This window comes from Mytilus californianus, unplaced genomic scaffold (assembly GCF_021869535.1).
Source record: "Mytilus californianus isolate M0D057914Y unplaced genomic scaffold, xbMytCali1.0.p SCAF_1, whole genome shotgun sequence".
Lineage (NCBI taxonomy): Eukaryota > Metazoa > Mollusca > Bivalvia > Mytilida > Mytilidae > Mytilus > Mytilus californianus.
In genome coordinates, this window is record NW_026262581.1 from 37,345,234 (window position 1) to 37,364,939 (window position 19,706).

Consider the following 19,706-nt stretch of genomic DNA (forward strand, 5'->3'; position numbering starts at 1 on the left):
TAATTCCTTTACTGTTGGTACCATAACCCCGAAAATCAATCCCAACCTTCCTTTTGTGGTATTGAACCTTGTGGTAAAATTTCATAGAGATCCATTCACTTAAACTAAAGTTAGAGTGCGAAAACCAATGTGTCTTCGGACGACGCCGGACGACGACGACGACGACGACTATGACGCCAATGTCATACCAATATACGACCACAAAAATTTTTTTGCGGTCGTATAAAAATTGAATCATAATTTCCTGTCAATATGATCATCTACATAGTATGTCCTTATTATCTACACAGTTTCTTAAATTCTGTTGTGTGGTTTGAGAGGAGTTGCGATGACAAAAGGTTGCAGTAGTATATTGGGCAAATAAGTTCAAAGGGGTGTAACTCCTGGAAAAAAAAATTGAATCGTAATTTCCTGTCGATATGCACATCTACGTAGTATGTCCTTATTATCTGAAAAGGTTTCATGAAATTCTGTTGTGTGGTTTGAGAGGAGTTGCGATGACAAAAGGTTGCAGTAGTATATTGGGCAAATAAGTTCAAAGGGGCGTAACTCCAGGAAAAAAAATGAATCGAAATTTCCTGTCAATATGCACATCTACGTAGTATGTCCTTATTATCTGAAAAGGTTTCATGAAATTCTGTTGTGTGGTTTGAGAGGAGTTGCGATGACAAAAGGTTGCAGTAGTATATTTGGCAAATAAGTTCAAAGGGGCGTGACTCCTGGAAAAAAAATTGAATCGTAATTTCCTGTCGATATGCACATCTACGTTGTATGTCCTTATTATCTGAAAAGGTTTCATGAAATTCCGTTGTGTGGTTTGAGAGGAGTTGGGATGACAAAAGGTTGCAGTAGTACATTAAAGTAAATAAGTTCAAAGGGGCGTAACTCCTAGAAAAAAAATTGAGACGTAATTTCCTGTCGATATGCACAACTACATAGTATGTCCTTATTATCTAAAAAGGTTTCGTGAAATTCTGTTGTGTGGTTTGAGAGGAGTTGCGATGACAAGAAATAGGACTGACGGGTCAAAAACATTATACCCTCCGCAACTCGTTGCGTGGGGTATAATAATACATAATGGGAACATCATTGTTCTGAGCATGTGTTTTTGTACAAAGCACCTTTTTGAAGGAGCACTGAGAATATTAATGTAACATGATTGAAGATGGCAGATTTTTAATTTCTGAATTGATCCTTTGGCTATAACTTAAAAATAAACCCACAGCAATGGAATCGTACCTTAAAGTATTCCCACATTGGAAATTGCATAAAAGAAAAAGGAACCTCTCTTATAACTGTACTCAGGTAACCCCTATAAAGGCCTCTAAAACCCTGAAATAACAAAAAAGTCATTAAGTGCATTTAGATGACAAATAACTTGATTACGTATTTTTGATATATTTATATTTAAATTGTTGACTTTCATTTTTTACATTGGAGTATTTTGGTATGTATTTCAATAGTCCCCATGTTTAAATGGAAAGGCTTCTACACTATTTTCTTTAAAAATTGGGATACTACAACTTGCATTGTATGTCCCCTTGCCTGTATTGATGAGCTGAAATTTGGTATGCTATTGTGAAATTCCACTGCATTATTCCGACCGGGAATTTGCACAAATAAAAAGGCTATAGGGAAGAGCTTTGAATCCAAATAACAGTGGGCAAGAACTTTGCTATAAGGAAATGGTGTTGAATTATTTTACACTGTGCATTTTCCAAACAGAAATTTTAAAAAATGAAAGGTACAGGAAATGGCTTTCAATTCCCTACTGTTATTACTACTTACATCAGAAATACTGTGGATTCATTCATTTTGTTGGTATAAAATTTCGTGAATTGAGGATAACTTTTATTTTTGTTAATAGTTTGCAATAAATGTGCTTCGCCAAGCACAGCTGGATTCGACCGCAGAGGTCAAACCCTGAACAGTTGGGGCAAAAATGGACATAATATTCAAGCTTGATACAGGTCTGAATTTGGATTGTAATTAAATATTTGACACATTATAGGTTTCTGACACAGAATAAATGTAGTCAAAGAACTTGAAATTGGTTATATGATTTGAAATTATATTCAATTGAAGATTTTTTGCTGTTGTGCAATACACGGTGCTGTTGCGCAATACTTAGTAAATCTGTTTTCAGACTATATACAAAGAATTAGAAAAATAAATTGTGACCCCCAATTTTTTTTTTTGGAAAATTGATAATTTCTTAAATCTTGAGGAAAAAAATTGCCCCCCCCCAAATTTTTGTTTAAACCTCCCCCCCCCCCCCCCCCCCCCTTTTTCCAAAAAAAATAATATTTGAAGAGATTTTCTTTTTGTAAAATGTGGTACAATTTTAGAGACATCCATACACTTAAACACAAGTTATTGTCTGAAAACTAGAAAAATCATCGACGCCGACGACGTGATAGCAATATACGAACGCAAATTTTTTGCGGTCGTATAAAAAGTCTGTAAAGAAGCCTTTTAAAATGTATACCTCCTTGAACATTTAAATTTGTGGTTTACCTATAAACACGAAATCCAAGAAAATTGGTAATCCAAAGTTTGGTGTGTAATAAACTGATAACTTGTAATGCAGAACTATTTATGTTTAAATAAAATGCTCCGCTGGGCGCTGCTTGATACAACCGCAGAGGTCGAACCCTGAACAGTTGGGACAAGTATGGACACAACATTTAAGCTTAAAACAGCTATGAATTTGGATAGTGATTGAATATTTGACACAGCATAGGTTTGTGACACAAAATGAATGTGGTCATAGAACTGAAAAATTTGAAATTGGACATTTACCTATTATGGTCCAATATCCAAAATCTAAGTACATGGTTAGAATCAGCATATCAAAGAACCCCCAAGAATTCAATTTTTGATGAAATCAAACAAAAAATTAATTTAGGACCCTTTGGACCTTAATGTGGACCAATTTGATAAAGGAGCCCAAAATCCAAAATCTCAATACATGGTTAGATTCAGCATTTCAAAGAACCCGATAAATTCAATTTTTGTTGAAATCAAACAAAGTTTAATTTTGGACCCTGATTTGGATCATCTTGAAAACTGGGCCCAAAAATCCAAAATTTAAATACAGGTTTAGATTCAGCATTTTAAAGAACCCATATATATTCAATTTATGTTGAAATCAAACACAGTTTAATTTTAGACCCAGATTTGGATCAACTTGAAAACTGGGCCCAAAATCAAAAATCTAAATACATGTTTATTAACAGACAATATAAGCTTGGTTTTTAAAGGAGTTCGCTTAATCAAAAAAAAATATATGGGGAATGTGTCCATGGGACACAGATGATGCCCCGCTTGCATATAACGTTATAAAGGGACATAACTCTAGAAAGGTAAAAGTGACGCCACCAAAGTTCACACTTGATCTGTGTTTTGTGGTAATCAGCATTGGGCACAAGTTTCATAATGTTTGGTTGAGACATACTAAAGTTAGAGAATGGAAACGAAAAATTCAGCAATCTTTCCATTTGTACAGGGGCATTACTCTAGAATAGTAAAAGTGACGCTACCAACATTCAAACTTGATCTGTGTTTTGTGGTAATAAGCATTGTGTAAAAGTGTCATAATATTTGGTTGAGGCAAACTAAAGTTAGAGAACGGAAACGCCGAATTTTTTTTTCATTTGTAAAGGGGCATAACTCTAGAAAGGTAAAAGTGACGCCACCAAAATTCAAACTGGATCTGTGCTTTGTGGTAATAAGCATTGTGTATAAGATTCATAACGTTTGGTTGAGGCAAACTAAAGTTAGAGAACGGAAACAAAAAATTCAGCAATTTTTCCATTTGTAAAGGGGTATAACTCTAGAACGGTAAAAGTGACATCACCCAAATTCAAACTTGATCTTTTATGGTAATCAGCATTGTGCATACATTTCATAGTATTTGGTTGAGGCAAACTAAAGTTAGAGAACTGAAACCAATTTTTGGACGTACAGAGAGACAAGGGTAAAACTTAACGCCCCCTCTGCTACGGCGGGGGCATGAAAATATATATAGCATTCAGAAAATTAGTTTATACAGAATAACAAACATACCTACCACAAAATTCTTCAAACAATTTACCAAAGAAAAGAAAAAAATAATTTCCAAAATATCATTTATCATTAATACAATGTCTTTAAATAAATTGCTTCGCTGTGCGCAGCTGGATACGACCGCAGAGGTCCAACCCTGAACAGATGGGGCAAAAATGGATGCAATATTCGCGCTTGATACAGGTCTGAATTTGGATTGTAATTAAATATTTGACACATAATAGGTTTCTGACACAGAATAACTGTAGTCAAAGAACTTAGAATTGGTTATGATTTGAATTTATATTCAATTTTTTGCTTTTGTGCAATACACTATGCTGTTGCATATTACCCCCCCCCCCCCCCCCCCCCCCCACACACACTTTTTTTTTGCAAAAAAAATAATATTTGAAGAATTTTTCTTTTTAATTTCTGAAATCTGAAATGAGAAAAAAATTGACCCCCCACAATTTCTTTCCCCCCCCTCCCTTTTCCCCCCCAAAAATTCTTTCCCTCAAGAAATGGTCATAATCTCAGTTCAATTTTCCAATGGAGTTTGCAACCATACTTACCCATTTAAATTTACCATAGTGCTAACTTAATCTATTTTATAATAGAATTTAAAATATGGTGTCAAATCTTTCATATGGGTTTTTTTGTAAAAAAAGAAAGATGCAACATTTGCAGATATTTTTACTGGTCTTCCTTTATAAATATGCATTTCTTTAAACATAATTCAAAAAGCAGTGTAAGGGAGGTAATCAAAACGTATTTGGATTACCTCCCTTTACACTGCTTTTAAATTGTCTTAATTATTCATTAACCATTACTTTATACATAATTTAAAAGCAGTGTAAGGGAGATAATTCAAATGATGTATTTGAATTACCTCCCTTACACTGCTTTAAATTATGTTTTGTACTAAAGTATTTGTCCATTAACCAGGACACCCTTGTTTTTCCCCCTTTTTTGCCCCTAATTCCTAAACAGTTTGAGCCATAACCCCCCAAAGCAAATCCTAACCATCCCTTTGTGGTATGGAAACTTGTGGTATAATTTCAGAGAGATCCATACACCGTATCACAAGTTATTGTCTGGACACTAGAAAAATGCTTATTTTTGGCCCCTAATTCCTTAACTGTTGGTACCATAACCCCCAAAATCAATCCCAACCTTCCTTTTGTGGTATTTAACCTTATGGTAAAATTTCATAGAGATCCATTGACACATTAACTAAAGTTATTGTGCGAAAACCAATGTGTCTTCGGACGACGACGCCAACGTCATACCAATATACGACCGCAAAATGTTTTTGCTGTCGTAATCTATTAAACTTATCTGTAATTCTCTTCAAAATATCTTATAATGAACAGTAAATTTCAAACTATATTTATAACGTCCTACAGAGCTTATCATCAACAACACTTAGGAAACACAAAATTTTAAAATAAATCTGTCACTCCAATTTTAATTGAGTAATTGATTTTACGATCATTTCTTATCATTAATGTAGATTTTCTTTTCAGTTTGGGCATGGTATTTCACAGTTATGATACGGGAAAACAAACAACGACAAAAATTAAAGAAGGCAAATAAATTTTAGATCTATAAAAACACTGAGTGTAATCAAACTTTATATGTATAATTAATAGTTCCCAATTTTCTTTCATTTGTGAAAAACTAATATCTGCAACTTATCTATCAATGTCAACAACTTTATCTACACAATGTATTGTAATGAAATATATCCATCAATAAAAATAGATTATTATCTTTATTCAAACATGTTAACAATCTTTAAATAGAACACAATGCATACACAATTATTACCACAATTAATATATCTGAATCAGCAAATCTATTTTAAACTATGACTCAATTTAAAATTTCTATAATAAATCTATAAATGTAGAGCTTGATTAATTATTTAATATCCCAACCCTCCTATTGTGCTATGGAACCTTGTGCTAAAATTTCTTACACATCCATACATTTATACTAAAGTTATTGTCTGTGAAACAATTTATTTTCCATGAACTAGTGATGTAAACCACAAAAATAGTTCTCTAAAATTAGATACGATGTTATATCTATTTTCAACTATGACTCTGTTAATTGTCTAATAACATCTCTGAATTTAAATTCTGAGCAAATATGTAATAATAGCATAGTTTCTGACACAGAATGAATGTGGTATAAGTTCTTAAATAATTTTAAAATTGAACATTTACCAATTATCGTCCAATATTCAAATTCTAAATACATGGTTGGATTCAGCATATCAAACAAGTGAAACTGCGAGCTATTGCTCACTGATGATACCCCTGCCCAAATGTGGATAATTCTAATAGTGTAAAAATATGTAAGTGTTTGGTAAACAGGAAGTTGTTTAGTGATGAATCTGAAAATGCATCACACGGTATAGCTGACTTATATAAACCCTGAAACCAAATTTCAGAAATCCTTATGATGTAGTTCCTGAGAAAGATGCGATGAAAAATATTCATGGTACGGATGGACTGACTGACGGATGGACTGACCGGACAGACAGAGGCAAAACAGTATACCCCCACTTTTTTAAAGCAGGGGTATAATAACCACATTGTTTCATTTTTTGTTAAAAAATCAAACTAAGTTTTATTTTGGATACTTTGGACCTTTATGGGATACAGTTTGAAAAATGGGCCCAAAATCTAAAATTTAAAATACTGTTAGATTGCACACATTAAAGAACACCAATGATTTAATTTTTGAAGAAATCAAACAAAGTTTAATTTTGGACCCAAATTTGGGCCAACTTTGAAAACGAAGCACAAAATCAAAAAATCTAAAACACTGTTGGATTGACCATATCAAATAACACCAATAATTTAATTTTTGATGAAATCAAACAATGTTCAATTTTGGACCACAATTTGGACCATCTTGAATACTGTGCCCAAAATCAAGTATCTAAATACCACTTAGATTCAGCATATCAAAGAACCCAACCATTTTTGATTTATCTTAAATCAAACCAAGTTTAATTTTGGACTCTTTGGACCTTAATGTGGGCCCCAAATCAAAAATCTAAATATACACTTAGATTCAGCATATCAAAGAACCCCAAGAATTCAATTTTTTTTTTAATATAAAAAGTTGTATTTTGGACCCTTTGGACCTTAATGTAGACCAATTTGAAGACAGGCCTCAAAATTAAAAAAATCTAAATACACAATTAGATTCAGCATATGAAGAAACACCATGTTTAATTTTGGATCCTTTGGACCTTAATATCAATCATTTCAAAAAAACAGACCCTAAAATCAAAATATTGAATACCCAATTAGATTCAGCATATTAAAGACTCCCAAGAATTCAAGACTTTTGAATTAAACGGAATTGTTTGGTATAACATCTTTTGGCACAATTAAATAGCAACAATAAATGATTGTAACAGGATGCTGTTACAAAGTCTCCCAAACGAAGCTCCCATAATTCGTAATTCCCAGGGTCGCCTGACATTGGGCAAAGTCCAGTAAAAATTGGTTTGGTCCAGTAAAGTTATATGCATTAGTGATGCCTGCGGACTAACCCTGTATATCATTCAAACCATCTTGGCATGACAAACCAGAATATATATGGTTTAGGGGTGGGGATCTTGACCATTTACAAGATATTAGAACTTTCTCAAATTGCAGGGGGTTGGGATGACCCCTGGGGACTAACCCTGTATATCATTCAAACCATCTTAGCATGACAAACCAGAATATATATGGTTTAGGGGTGGGGATCTTGACCACTTACAAGATATTAGAACTTTTTTAAATGGCATGGGGTGGGGTGACCCATGGGGACTAACCCTGTATTTCATTTGATGTGCTTTATCATGACAAACCAGAATATATATGGTTTAGGGGTGGGGATCTCGACCATTTACAAAGATATTAGAACTTTCTCAAATGGCAGGGGGTTGGGATGACCCCTGGGGACTAACCCTGCATATCATTCAAACCATCTTAGCATGACAAACCAGAATATATATGGTTTAGGGGTGGGGATCTCGACCATTTACAAGATATTAGAACTTTTTCAAATGGTAGGGGGTCGGGATGACCCCTGGGGACTAACCCTGTATATCATTTAAACCATCTTAGCATGACAAACCAGAATATATATATGGTTTAGGGGAGGGGATCTTGACCACTTACAAGATATTAGAACTTTTTTAAATGGCATGGGGTGGGGTGACCCCTGGGGACTAACCCTGTATTCCATTTGATGTGCTTTATCATAACAAACCAGAATATATATGGTTTAGGGGAGGGGATCTCCCCCATTTACAAGATATTAGAACTTTCTTAAATGGCATGGGGTGGGGGTGACCCCTGATGACTTACCCTGTATTTCATTTGATGTGCTTTATCATGACAAACCAGAATATATATGGTTTAGGGGTGGGGATCTCGACCATTTACAAGATATCAGAACTTTCTCAAATGACAGGGGGTCGGGATGAACCCTGGGGACTAACCCTGTATATCATTCAAACCATCTTAGCATGACAAACCAGAATATATATGGTTTAGGGGTGGGGATCTTGACCACTTACAAGATATTAGAACTTTTTTAAATGGCATGGGGTGGGGGTGACCCCTGGGGACTAACCCTGTATTTCATTTGATGTGCTTTATCATGACAAACCAGAATATGTATGGTTTAGGAGTGGGGATCTCGACCATTTACAAGATATTAGAACTTTCTCAAATGTCAGGGGGTCGGGATGACCCCTGGGGACTAACCCTGTATATCATTCAAACCATCTTAGCATGACAAACCAGAATATATATGGTTTAGGGGTGGGGATCTTGACCACTTACAAGATATTAGAACTTTTTTAAATGGCATGGGGTGGGGTGACCCATGGGGACTAACCCTGTATTTCATTTGATGTGCTTTATCATGACAAACCAGAATATATATGGTTTAGGGGTGGGGATCTCGGCCATTTACAAAGATATTAGAACTTTCTCAAATGGCAGGGGGTTGGGATGACCCCTGGGGACTAACCCTGCATATCATTCAAACCATCTTAGCATGACAAACCAGAATATATATGGTTTAGGGGTGGGGATCTCGACCATTTACAAGATATTAGAACTTTTTCAAATGGCAGGGGGTCGGGATGACCCCTGGGGACTAACCCTGTATATCATTTAAACCATCTTAGCATGACAAACCAGAATATATATATGGTTTAGGGGAGGGGATCTTGACCACTTACAAGATATTAGAACTTTTTTAAATGGCATGGGGTGGGGTGACCCCTGGGGACTAACCCTGTATTCCATTTGATGTGCTTTATCATAACAAACCAGAATATATATGGTTTAGGGGAGGGGATCTCCACCATTTACAAGATATTAGAACTTTCTTAAATGGCATGGGGTGGGGGTGACCCCTGATGACTTACCCTGTATTTCATTTGATGTGCTTTATCATGACAAACCAGAATATATATGGTTTAGGGGTGGGGATCTCGACCATTTACAAGATATCAGAACTTTCTCAAATGACAGGGGTCGGGATGAACCCTGGGGACTAACCCTGTATATCATTCAAACCATCTTAGCATGACAAACCAGAATATATATGGTTTAGGGGTGGGGATCTTGACCACTTACAAGATATTAGAACTTTTTTAAATGGCATGGGGTGGGGGTGACCCCTGGGGACTAACCCTGTATTTCATTTGATGTGCTTTATCATGACAAACCAGAATATATATGGTTTAGGAGTGGGGATCTCGACCATTTACAAGATATTAGAACTTTCTCAAATGTCAGGGGGTCGGGATGACCCCTAGGGACTAACCCTGTATATCATTCAAACCATCTTAGCATGAGAAACCAGAATATATATAGTTTAGGTGTGGGGATCTTGACCACTGACAAGATATTAGAACTTTTTTAAATGGCATGGGGTGGTGGTGACCCCTGGGGACTAACCCTGTATTTCATTTGATGCGCTTTATCATGACAAACCAGAATATATATGGTTTAGGGGTGGGGAACTCGACCATTTACAAGATATTAGAACTATCTCAAATGGCAGGGGGTCGGGATGACCCCTGGGGACTAACCCTGTATATCATTCAAACCATCTTAGCATGACAAACCAAAATATATATGGTTTAGGGGTGGGGATCTTGACCATTTACAAGGTATTAGAATTTTCTTAAATGGCAGGGGGTCGGGATGACCCTGGGGACTAACCCTGTATATCATTCAAACCATCTTAGCATGACAAACCAAAATATATATGGTTTAGGGGTGGGGATCTTGACCATTTACAAGGTATTAGAACTTTCTTAAATGGCAGGGAGTGGGGGTGACCCCTGGGGACTAAACCTGTATTTCATTTAATGGGCTTTATCATTTAGAACATTTTCAATTAAAAAGATTGTGTCTATCACAAACAGTTTTCAATTTATAATAATTTAAAATTTTTAAAAATAAAATCCCATAGGGTTCTATAGTAAAACCCTCTTTTCTTTTTTGCCCCTCAAAGTACCCTTTTATAAACCCCATTGCACAAACAAAACCCTGATTGCACCACTAGACATGTTAGTCTAACATATTGTGAAACCCTAAGTTAATCTGACAAGCGGTTTTGGAGAACGGGTGCGGACAAGTTCAAATTTAAAAGTGGCGGAAGAAGAAGAAGAATAACTAGATTTGCCATTGCAAGCAATAGCCGATGTCACCCTTCCCCCATTGCCACTAAGCGGCAGCCATTTCAAAAAATTTTAACAGTGAATGCACATATATGCATGGCTATACATCTTTCTGTAAATTTTCAGTAGATTGAGAGCATTTTAAAAATGTTCACATGATTGCCGTTTCCATGGCAACGGCAGCCATTTTGAAAATTTCAAAGTCAAAAGTCCCATCTTTACTTGCCAGTTAACAATAATATCAAGTTTCAATAAGTTCAAAGCATTTTGAAAATTTTGGACATTTTTGCAGTTTCCATGGCAACGGTGGCCATTTTGGAAATTCCAAAGTCAAAAGTCTCATCCAGACTTGCCAGTCAACAATCATATTAAGTTTCATCAATTTTGGAGCATTTTGAAATTTTTGAAATTTTTGACATTCGTGATGGTTCCTATGGTAACAGAGACCATTCCCAAAATCTAATGGCAGATACCACATTGGTACATGAGAGGGAACATACCATCAAAGTTTCAATCAATTTGACCTACCATGTTAAGAAAGTAACTGCTACTTTAAGGTTTTTGGAGCATTTTGACCTGTTTTGCATTGTTTCCATAGTAACGGCAGTCATTTTCGAAATTCCAACGCCAAATTCCACATCTACCTATGTTGCTCATCGTTACTGTGAACTTTCATTAGGTTTGGAGCATTTTGATATTTTTGAAATTTTTGGTGTAGTTTCCATGGCAACATAGTAGTTCCAATGATTGCCAAAATCATCCAAAAGCAGTATATAGTGGGCACCTACATTGTATTAAAATCTAATGATTTTAAGTTTAAGTATTCTCAAATAATTCACCGAACTCCAAAATTAAATTTTTTCACCATTTTTCAGTTTCCATGGTGGTGGCAGCCATTTTTTAGTTTCAAAGTTGCACTGCAACTCGAAAGTCAGGGTTCCTTGTAATAGTGAACCATCATTCAGATTGGTTCCTTTGGCTCTGAGAAAGCAGGCGGACAAAATTAGGTGGAAGAAAAATAATAATAATAATAATAATAGGGAAAAAGAAACAGAGGAAAAGCAATATGTCACCCGACATTGTCGATCGGGTGACATAACTAGATTTGCCATTGCAAGCAATAGCGGATGGCACCCTCGTTCCCCCATTGCCAGGATAAAGGCAGCCATTTTGAACATTCCAAAGTCGAAAGTCGCATCTAGACATGCCAGCTAACATTACAGTAAATGTTTAGACCATTTGGAGTATTTTGAAAATTTTGGCATTTTGGCCGTTTCCATGGTAACGGCAGCCATTATGAAAATTCCAAAATCATATATCAACTCTGCACATGCCTGTCAACATTTCTGTGAAGTTTCAACAAGTTTGGTGCATTTTGAATTTTTTAAAGTTCCCATGGTAACGGTAGCCATTTTCAAAATTCCAAAGCCATATACCACTTTGACTTATTATATGTTACATACCCATACAGTGTCAATGGGTTTTATAGGATATTCTTAAAGAAAAAGCAGCTTTAATGTATTTTCCCATAGGGCCAATGTTAAATTTTCGCCCTGTTTCCATGACAATGGCGGCCATTCTGGAATTTCTAAATATTGTAAGTTCATGCATGCATACCAAGTAACATTTCCATAAAGTTTCATCCAGTTGGGTCTAAGAATAAAAAATTTGGATGTTTGATTTTCTTTTACATTTTTACCATTTCCATGGAAACGGTGGCCATCATGCACATTCCAAAGTCTACTGCAATTCTTCACATGGTGGTCCTTATTATAGTAGAGTTCCATCAACATTGGTCAATTGGATTCCGAGAAATTAGCTGGACAAAATGTGTGGAAGAAAAATAATAAAAACTAGATTTGCCATTGCAAGCAATAGCGGATGGCACCCATCCCACATTGCCACTAAACTGCAGCCATTTTGAAAATTCTAAACAGTCTTTGCACATAAATACAACATAACACATCAGTCTGTAAATTTTCAGAAAATTTGGAGCATTTTTCAATATTTCTCATTTTGCAGTTTCCATGACAACGGCGGCCATTTTGGAAATTCCAAGTTCAAATGTCTCATCTTTACTTACCAATCAACAATTATTTCAAGTCTGATTAAGTTTGGAGGATTTTGAAATTTTTGGACATTTTTGCTGTTTCCATGGTTACGGTGTCCATTTCAAAAATTCCAACAACAGCTGCAACATTGACTTATGCCATGTTATATATTCATAAAGTTTCATTGTGTTTGATTGAATATCATTTAAGAAAATGCTGCTTTAATGTTTTTCCCCATAGGGTCAATGTTACACTTTTCTCCTGTTTCCATGGCAATGGCAGCCATTTTGGAATTTCTAAGTACTGATGGTACCTCAGGGCACCACTGGCAACATTTACATAAAGTTTCAATAAGATGGCTCTTATAACAAAAGATTTAGAAATTTGATTTTTTTTTTACATTTTTGCTGTTTCCATGGTAACGGCGGCCATTTTGAACCATTCCAATGTCTCTAGCACAACTTCACATAGTGGTCCACATTATGAGATAGTTCCATCAACATTGGTCCATTCAATTCAGAGAAATAGCTCAGACAAAAAGTGTGGAAGAATAAAAATAATAACTAGATTTGTAATTGCTAGCAATAACGGATGGCACCCTTCCCCCTTTTCCAGGTGAGCGGCAGCCATTTTGAAAATTCCAAAGTCAAAGAGCGCATCTACAGATGTCTATTAACATTGTTGTAAAGTTTCATAAATTTTGGGGCATTTTGAAATTTTTGAATTTTTTTGCTATTTCCATGTTAACGGGTACAATTTCCTAAATTCCCAAAACAGGTGCCACTTTGGGATATGTCATGTTACATATCCATTAAGTTCTAGAAGGTTTGATCTAACATTCTTGCAGGAAATGCAGCTTCAATGTGTTTTCCCATAGGGTCAATGTTAAACTTTCGCCCTGTTTCCATGTCAATGGCGGCCATTTTGGAATTTCCTAATATTGTCACAACATCTAGGGATACCAAGGAACATTACCATAAAGTTTCATCCAGCTAGGTCTTATAATGAAAGATTTAGAATTTTGAAAATTTTTCACTGTTTTGCAGTTTCCATGGAAACGGCGGCCATATTAAAAAATTCCAGAGTCAGATGCACAACTTCACATGGGGGTCCTCATTATAGTATAGTTCCATTAACATTGTATCACTCAATTCTGAGAAACAGCGTGGACAAAATGTGTGGAAGAATAATAAAAACTAGATTTGCCATTGCAAGCAATAGCCGATGTCACCCTTCCCCCATTGCCACTAAGCGGCAGCCATTTCAAAAAATTTTAACAGTGAATGCACATATATGCATGGCTATACATCTTTCTGTAAATTTTCAGTAGATTGAGAGCATTTTAAAAATGTTCACATGATTGCCGTTTCCATGGCAACGGCAGCCATTTTGAAAATTTCAAAGTCAAAAGTCTCATCTTTACTTGCCAGTTAACAATAATATCAAGTTTCAATAAGTTCAAAGCATTTTGAAAATTTTGGACATTTTTGCAGTTTGCATGGCAACAGTGGCCATTTTGGAAATTCCAAAGTCAAAAGTCTCATCCAGACTTGCCAGTCAACAATCATATTAAGTTTCATCAATTTTGGAGCATTTTGAAATTTTTGAAGTTTTTGACATTCGTGATGGTTCCTATGGTAACAGAGACCATTCCCAAAATCTAATGGCAGATACCACATTGGTACATGAGAGGGAACATACCATCAAAGTTTCAATCGATTTGACCTACCATTTTAACTGCTACTTTAAGGTTTTTGGAGCATTTTGACCTGTTTTGCATTGTTTCCATAGTAACGGCAGTCATTTTCGAAATTCCAACGCCAAATTCCACATCTACCTATGTTGCTCATCGTTACTGTGAACTTTCATTAGGTTTGGAGCATTTTGATATTTTTGAAATTTTTGGTGTAGTTTCCATGGCAACATAGTAGTTCCAATGATTGCCAAAATCAACCAAAAGCAGTATATAGTGGGCACCTACATTGTATTAAAAATCTAAAGATTTTAAGTTTAAGACTTCTCAAATAATTCACCAAACTCCAAAATTAAATTTTTTCACCATTTTTCAGTTTCCATGGTGATGGCAGCCATTTTTTAGTTCCAAAGATGCACTGCAACTCGAAAGTCAGGGTTCCTTGTTATAGTGAACCATCATTCAGATTGGTTCCTTTGGCTCTGAGAAAGCGGGCGGACAAAATTAGGTGGAAGAAAAATAATAATAATAATAATAATAGGGAAAAAGAAATAGAGGAAAAGCAATATGTCACCCGACATTGTCGATCGGGTGACATAACTAGATTTGTAATTGCTAGCAATAACGGATGGCACCCTCGTTTCCCCATTGCCAGGGTTACGGCAGCCATTTTGAAATTTCCAAAGTCAAACTATGCATCTACACATGCCAGTTAACATTACTGTAAATTTTCAGAAAGTTTGGAGCATTTTAAAATTTTTGAAATTTTTGTTGTATTCATAGTAACGGTGACCATTTCCAAAATTCCAAAGACAGATGCCACATTGGCACATGCCATATTACATATCTATATATTTGTATTTGGTTTGATGCAATATTCTACAAGAAAATGAAGCTTTGATGTATTTTCCCATAGGCCCAATGTTAAACTTTCGCCGTGTTTCCATGGCAATGGCGGCCATTTTGGAATTTCCTAATATTGTCTTAACATCTAGGCATACCAAGGAACATTTCCATGAAGTTTCATCCAGCTAGGTCTTATAACGAAAGATTTAGAATTTTGAAAATATTTCACATTTTTGCAGTTTCCATGGAAACGGAGGACATTTAAAAAAATTCCAGAGTCAGATGCACAACTTCACATGGGGGTCATCATTATAGTATAGTTCCATTAACATTGGATCACTCAATTCTGAGAAACAGCGTGGACAAAATGTGTGGAAGAATAATAAAAATAACTAGATTTGCCATTGCAAGCAATAGCGGATGTCACCCTTCCCCCATTGCCACTAGATTGCAGCCAGTTTTAAAATTTTAAACAGTGAATGCACATATACTGATGGCTATACATCTTTCTGTAATTCTTTAGAACATTTAGCGGATTTACAAATTTTACGCATAATTTTTCCTTTTTTGCCTTCTTTACATGGTAACGGCAGCCATTTTGGAAATTCCAACGCCAATTGCCGCTTCCACACAAGACAGTCAACATTATTGTGAAGTTTCGTTAAGTTTGGTAATATAGTAGTTCCAATGATTGTCAAAATCATTCAAAACCTGTATATAATGGACAACTATATTGTATAAAAATTTGATGATTTTAAGTTAAAGCATACCAAAATTATTCACCAAACCCTGAAGTTTTTGGAGCATTTTGACCTTTTTGCATTGTTTCCATGGTAACAGCAGCCATTTTGGAAATTCTAACTCCAAATGCCACATCTTCCAATGTTGCTCATCGTTACAGTGAAGTTTCATTAAGTTTGGAGCAATTTGATATTTTTGAAATTTTTGGTGTAGTTTCCATGGCAACATAGTAGTTCCAATGAATGCCAAAATCATCCAACACCAGTATATAGTGGGCACCTACATTGTATTAAAATATAATGATTCTAAGGTTAAGCATATCCAAATAGTTCACCAAAACCAAAAACTGGATTTTTTCACATTTGTTCTATTTCCATGGTAACGGCAGCCATTTTTTATGTTCTCAAGACCTACTGCAACTCGAAATTTAGTGTTCCTCATCCGTTGAGGGTGCCATAATAATTATAATAAGAAACGGGACAAAAACATAAAGTCCCCAAAACTCCGTTTTGGCGACTTAACAAGTAATCCTGTGTTAGGATGCTAACACAAAAGTCGCCAAAACAGCCCCCAACCATTGTTCTGCTGTTTCTATGGTAACGGCAGCCATTTTGAAATTTCAAAGTCGGATATCACATCTACACGTGACAGGTCACATTACTTACAAGTTTCATTAAAATTGGACCAATTTTCAAATTTAGGCATTCATGTCAATGGTTACGGTGGCCATTTTGGAAATTCCAAAGTCAAATGCCACATCTACATAAGACAGTCAACATTTGTGTAAAGTTTCATTAAGTTTGAAGCATTTTAAATTTTTTGAAATTTTTGCAGTTTCCATGGTTATGGCAGCCATTTTGAAAATTCCAAAGTCGGATGGCACATCTACACATGACAGGTCACTTTACTGTCAAGTTTCATAAAGATAGGACCAAAACTAGATTTTTCTCATTTTTGTTGTTTCCATGGCAACGGCGGCCATTTTGGAAATTCCAAAGTCAAATTCCAAATCAAAATACACTCGTTAACATCTCTGTAAAATTTCATTAAATTTGAAGCATTTAAAAAAAATTGCACATTTTTGCAGTTTCCATGGTAACGGCGGCCATTTTAAAAATTCCAAAGTCGAATTACAGCTACATATGGTGCTACTTGTAATAATCTATCATTATATAACATAACTAGAGGCTCTAAAGAGCCTGTGTCGCTCACCTTGGTCTATGTGAATATTAAACAAAGGACGCAGATGGATTCATGACAAAATTGTGTTTTGGTGATGGTGATGTGTTTGTACATCTTAATTTACTGAACATTTTTCCTGCTTACAATTATCTCTATCTATAATTAACTTGGCCCAGTAGTTTCAGAGGAGAAGATTTTTGTAAAAGATTACTAAGATTTACGAAAAAATTGTTAAAATTGACTATAAAGGGCAATAACTCCTAAAGGGGTCAACTGACAATTTCGGTCATGTTGACTTATTTGTAGATCTTACTTTGCCGACATTTATCGTTTTTTACAGTTTATCTCTATCTATAATAATATTCAAGATAATAACCAAAAACAGCAAAATTACCTTAAAATTACCAATTCAGGGGCAGCAACCCAACAACGGGTTTTCCGATTCATCTGAAAATTTCAGGGCAGATAGATCTTGACCTGATAAACAATTTTACTTCATGTCAGATTTGCTTTAAATGCTTTGGTTTTTGAGTTAAAAGCCAAAAACTGAATTTTACCCCTATGTTCTATTTTTAGCCGTGGCGGCCATCTTGGTTGGTTGACCAGGTCACGCCACACATTTTTAAAACTAAATAACCAAATGATGATTGTGGCCAAGTTTGGTTTAATTTGGCCCAGTTGTTTCAGAGGAGAAGATTTTTGTAAAAGATTACTAAGATTTACGAAAAATGGTTAAAAATTGACTATAAAGGGCAATTACTCCTAAAGGGGTCAACTGACCATTTCGGTTATATTGACTTATTTGTAAATCTTACTTTGCTGAACATTATTGCTGTTTACAGTTTATCTCTATCTATAATAATATTCAAGATAATAACCAAAAGCTGCAAAATTTCCTTAAAATTACCAATTCAGGGGCAGCAACCCAATAACGGGTTGTCCGATTCATCTGAAAATTTCAGGGCAGATAGATCTTGACCTGATAAACAATTTTACTTCATGTCAGATTTGCTCTAAATGCTTTGGTTTTTGAGTTATAAGCCAAAAACTGCATTTTACCCCTATGATTTATTTTTAGCTGTGGCGGCCATCTTGGTTGGTTGGCCGGGTCACGCCACACATTTTTTAAACTAGATACCCCAATGATGATTGTGGCCAAGTTTGGTTTAATTTGGCCCAGTTGTTTCAGAGGAGAAGATTTTTGTAAAAGATTACTAAGATTTACGAAAAATGGTTAAAAATTGACTATAAAGGGCAATTTCTCCTAAAGGGGTCAACTGACCATTTCGGTTAAATTGACTTATTTGTAAATCTTACTTTGCTGAACATTATTGCTGTTTACAGTTTATCTCTATCTATAATAATATTCAAGATAATAACCAAAAACAGCAAAATTTCCTTAAAATTACCAATTCAGGGGCAGCAACCCAATAACGGGTTGTCCGATTCATCTGAAAATTTCAGGGCAGATAGATCTTGACCTGATGAACAATTTTACCCCATGTCAGATTTGCTCTTAATGCTTTGGTTTTTGAGTTATAAGCTAAAAACTGCATTTTACCCCTATGTTCTATTTTTAGCCGTGGCGGCCATCTTGGTTGATTGACAGGGTCACGCCACACATTTTTTAAACTAGATACCCCAATGATGATTGTGGCCAAGTTTGGTTAAATTTGGCCCAGTAGTTTCAGAGGAGAAGATTTTTGTAAAAGTTTACGGACGACGGACGACGGACGACGGACGCAGGACGACGGACGCAGGACGACGGACGACGGACGCAAAGTGATGAGAAAAGCTCACTTGACCTTTCAGGTCAGGTGAGCTAAAAAGTACATAGTAATAATTCAACACTATCACATGACTAATCACATGACCATTGTTCTAGAATGTTCCATGAAAATTGACCCCCTAAAATAATGCCAAGATGACCCCGGGCTGAAATAAAAAATGTGGAATGGACACCTGGACATCGGTCTCTTGTATTACACAAAACTTAAAGGTTCTACCAGTAGCGAATCAATAGTCGAAAAAATGACCCCACCCAAGTTCCGGCCCCCAAATAGTGCCAAGTTGACCCCCATTTGAAATAAAAAATAGTGAATGCACCCCTAGGGATACTACACCATCATCATACTAAATATAAAGTTTCCATCATTTAAGGCTTGGAAGAAAATGGTCGGACAAATTAGGGTTAAGAAGAATAATAATAACTAGAATTGCTATTGCAAGCAATAGCTGATGTCACCCACCCCCATTGCCACGGTTACGGCAGCCATTTTGAAAATTCCAAAGACGAAAGCCAGATATATGTATGCCAGTTACATTTCTGTAAAGTTTAAGTAAGTTTGGAGCATTTTGAAATTTTTCACATTTTTGCAGTTTCCATGGCAACGGTGGCCATTTTTGAAATTCCAAAGTCAAAAGTCTCATC

General features: G+C 35.6%; 2 protein-coding genes across 9 annotated transcripts in view; both read right to left on the reverse strand.

The window, feature by feature from the left end:
• The window catches only part of LOC127702813 (S-adenosylmethionine mitochondrial carrier protein-like), a 167,108-nt gene that overhangs the window by 75,829 nt on the left and 71,573 nt on the right, over nt 1-19,706 (reverse strand). For 4 of the 5 annotated variants that reach the window (XM_052207131.1, XM_052207139.1, XM_052207123.1 and 1 more), the window contains exon 6: nt 1,240-1,332. The exons of the other annotated variant lie outside the window; for it this stretch is intronic. In XM_052207131.1, the coding sequence (XP_052063091.1) occupies nt 1,240-1,332 (93 nt within the window). The remainder of the gene's footprint in view (nt 1-1,239; nt 1,333-19,706) is intronic. 5 annotated transcript variants of the gene reach the window in all.
• The window catches only part of LOC127702978 (nuclear transcription factor Y subunit beta-like), a 298,592-nt gene that overhangs the window by 8,698 nt on the left and 270,188 nt on the right, over nt 1-19,706 (reverse strand). The window lies entirely within an intron of this gene.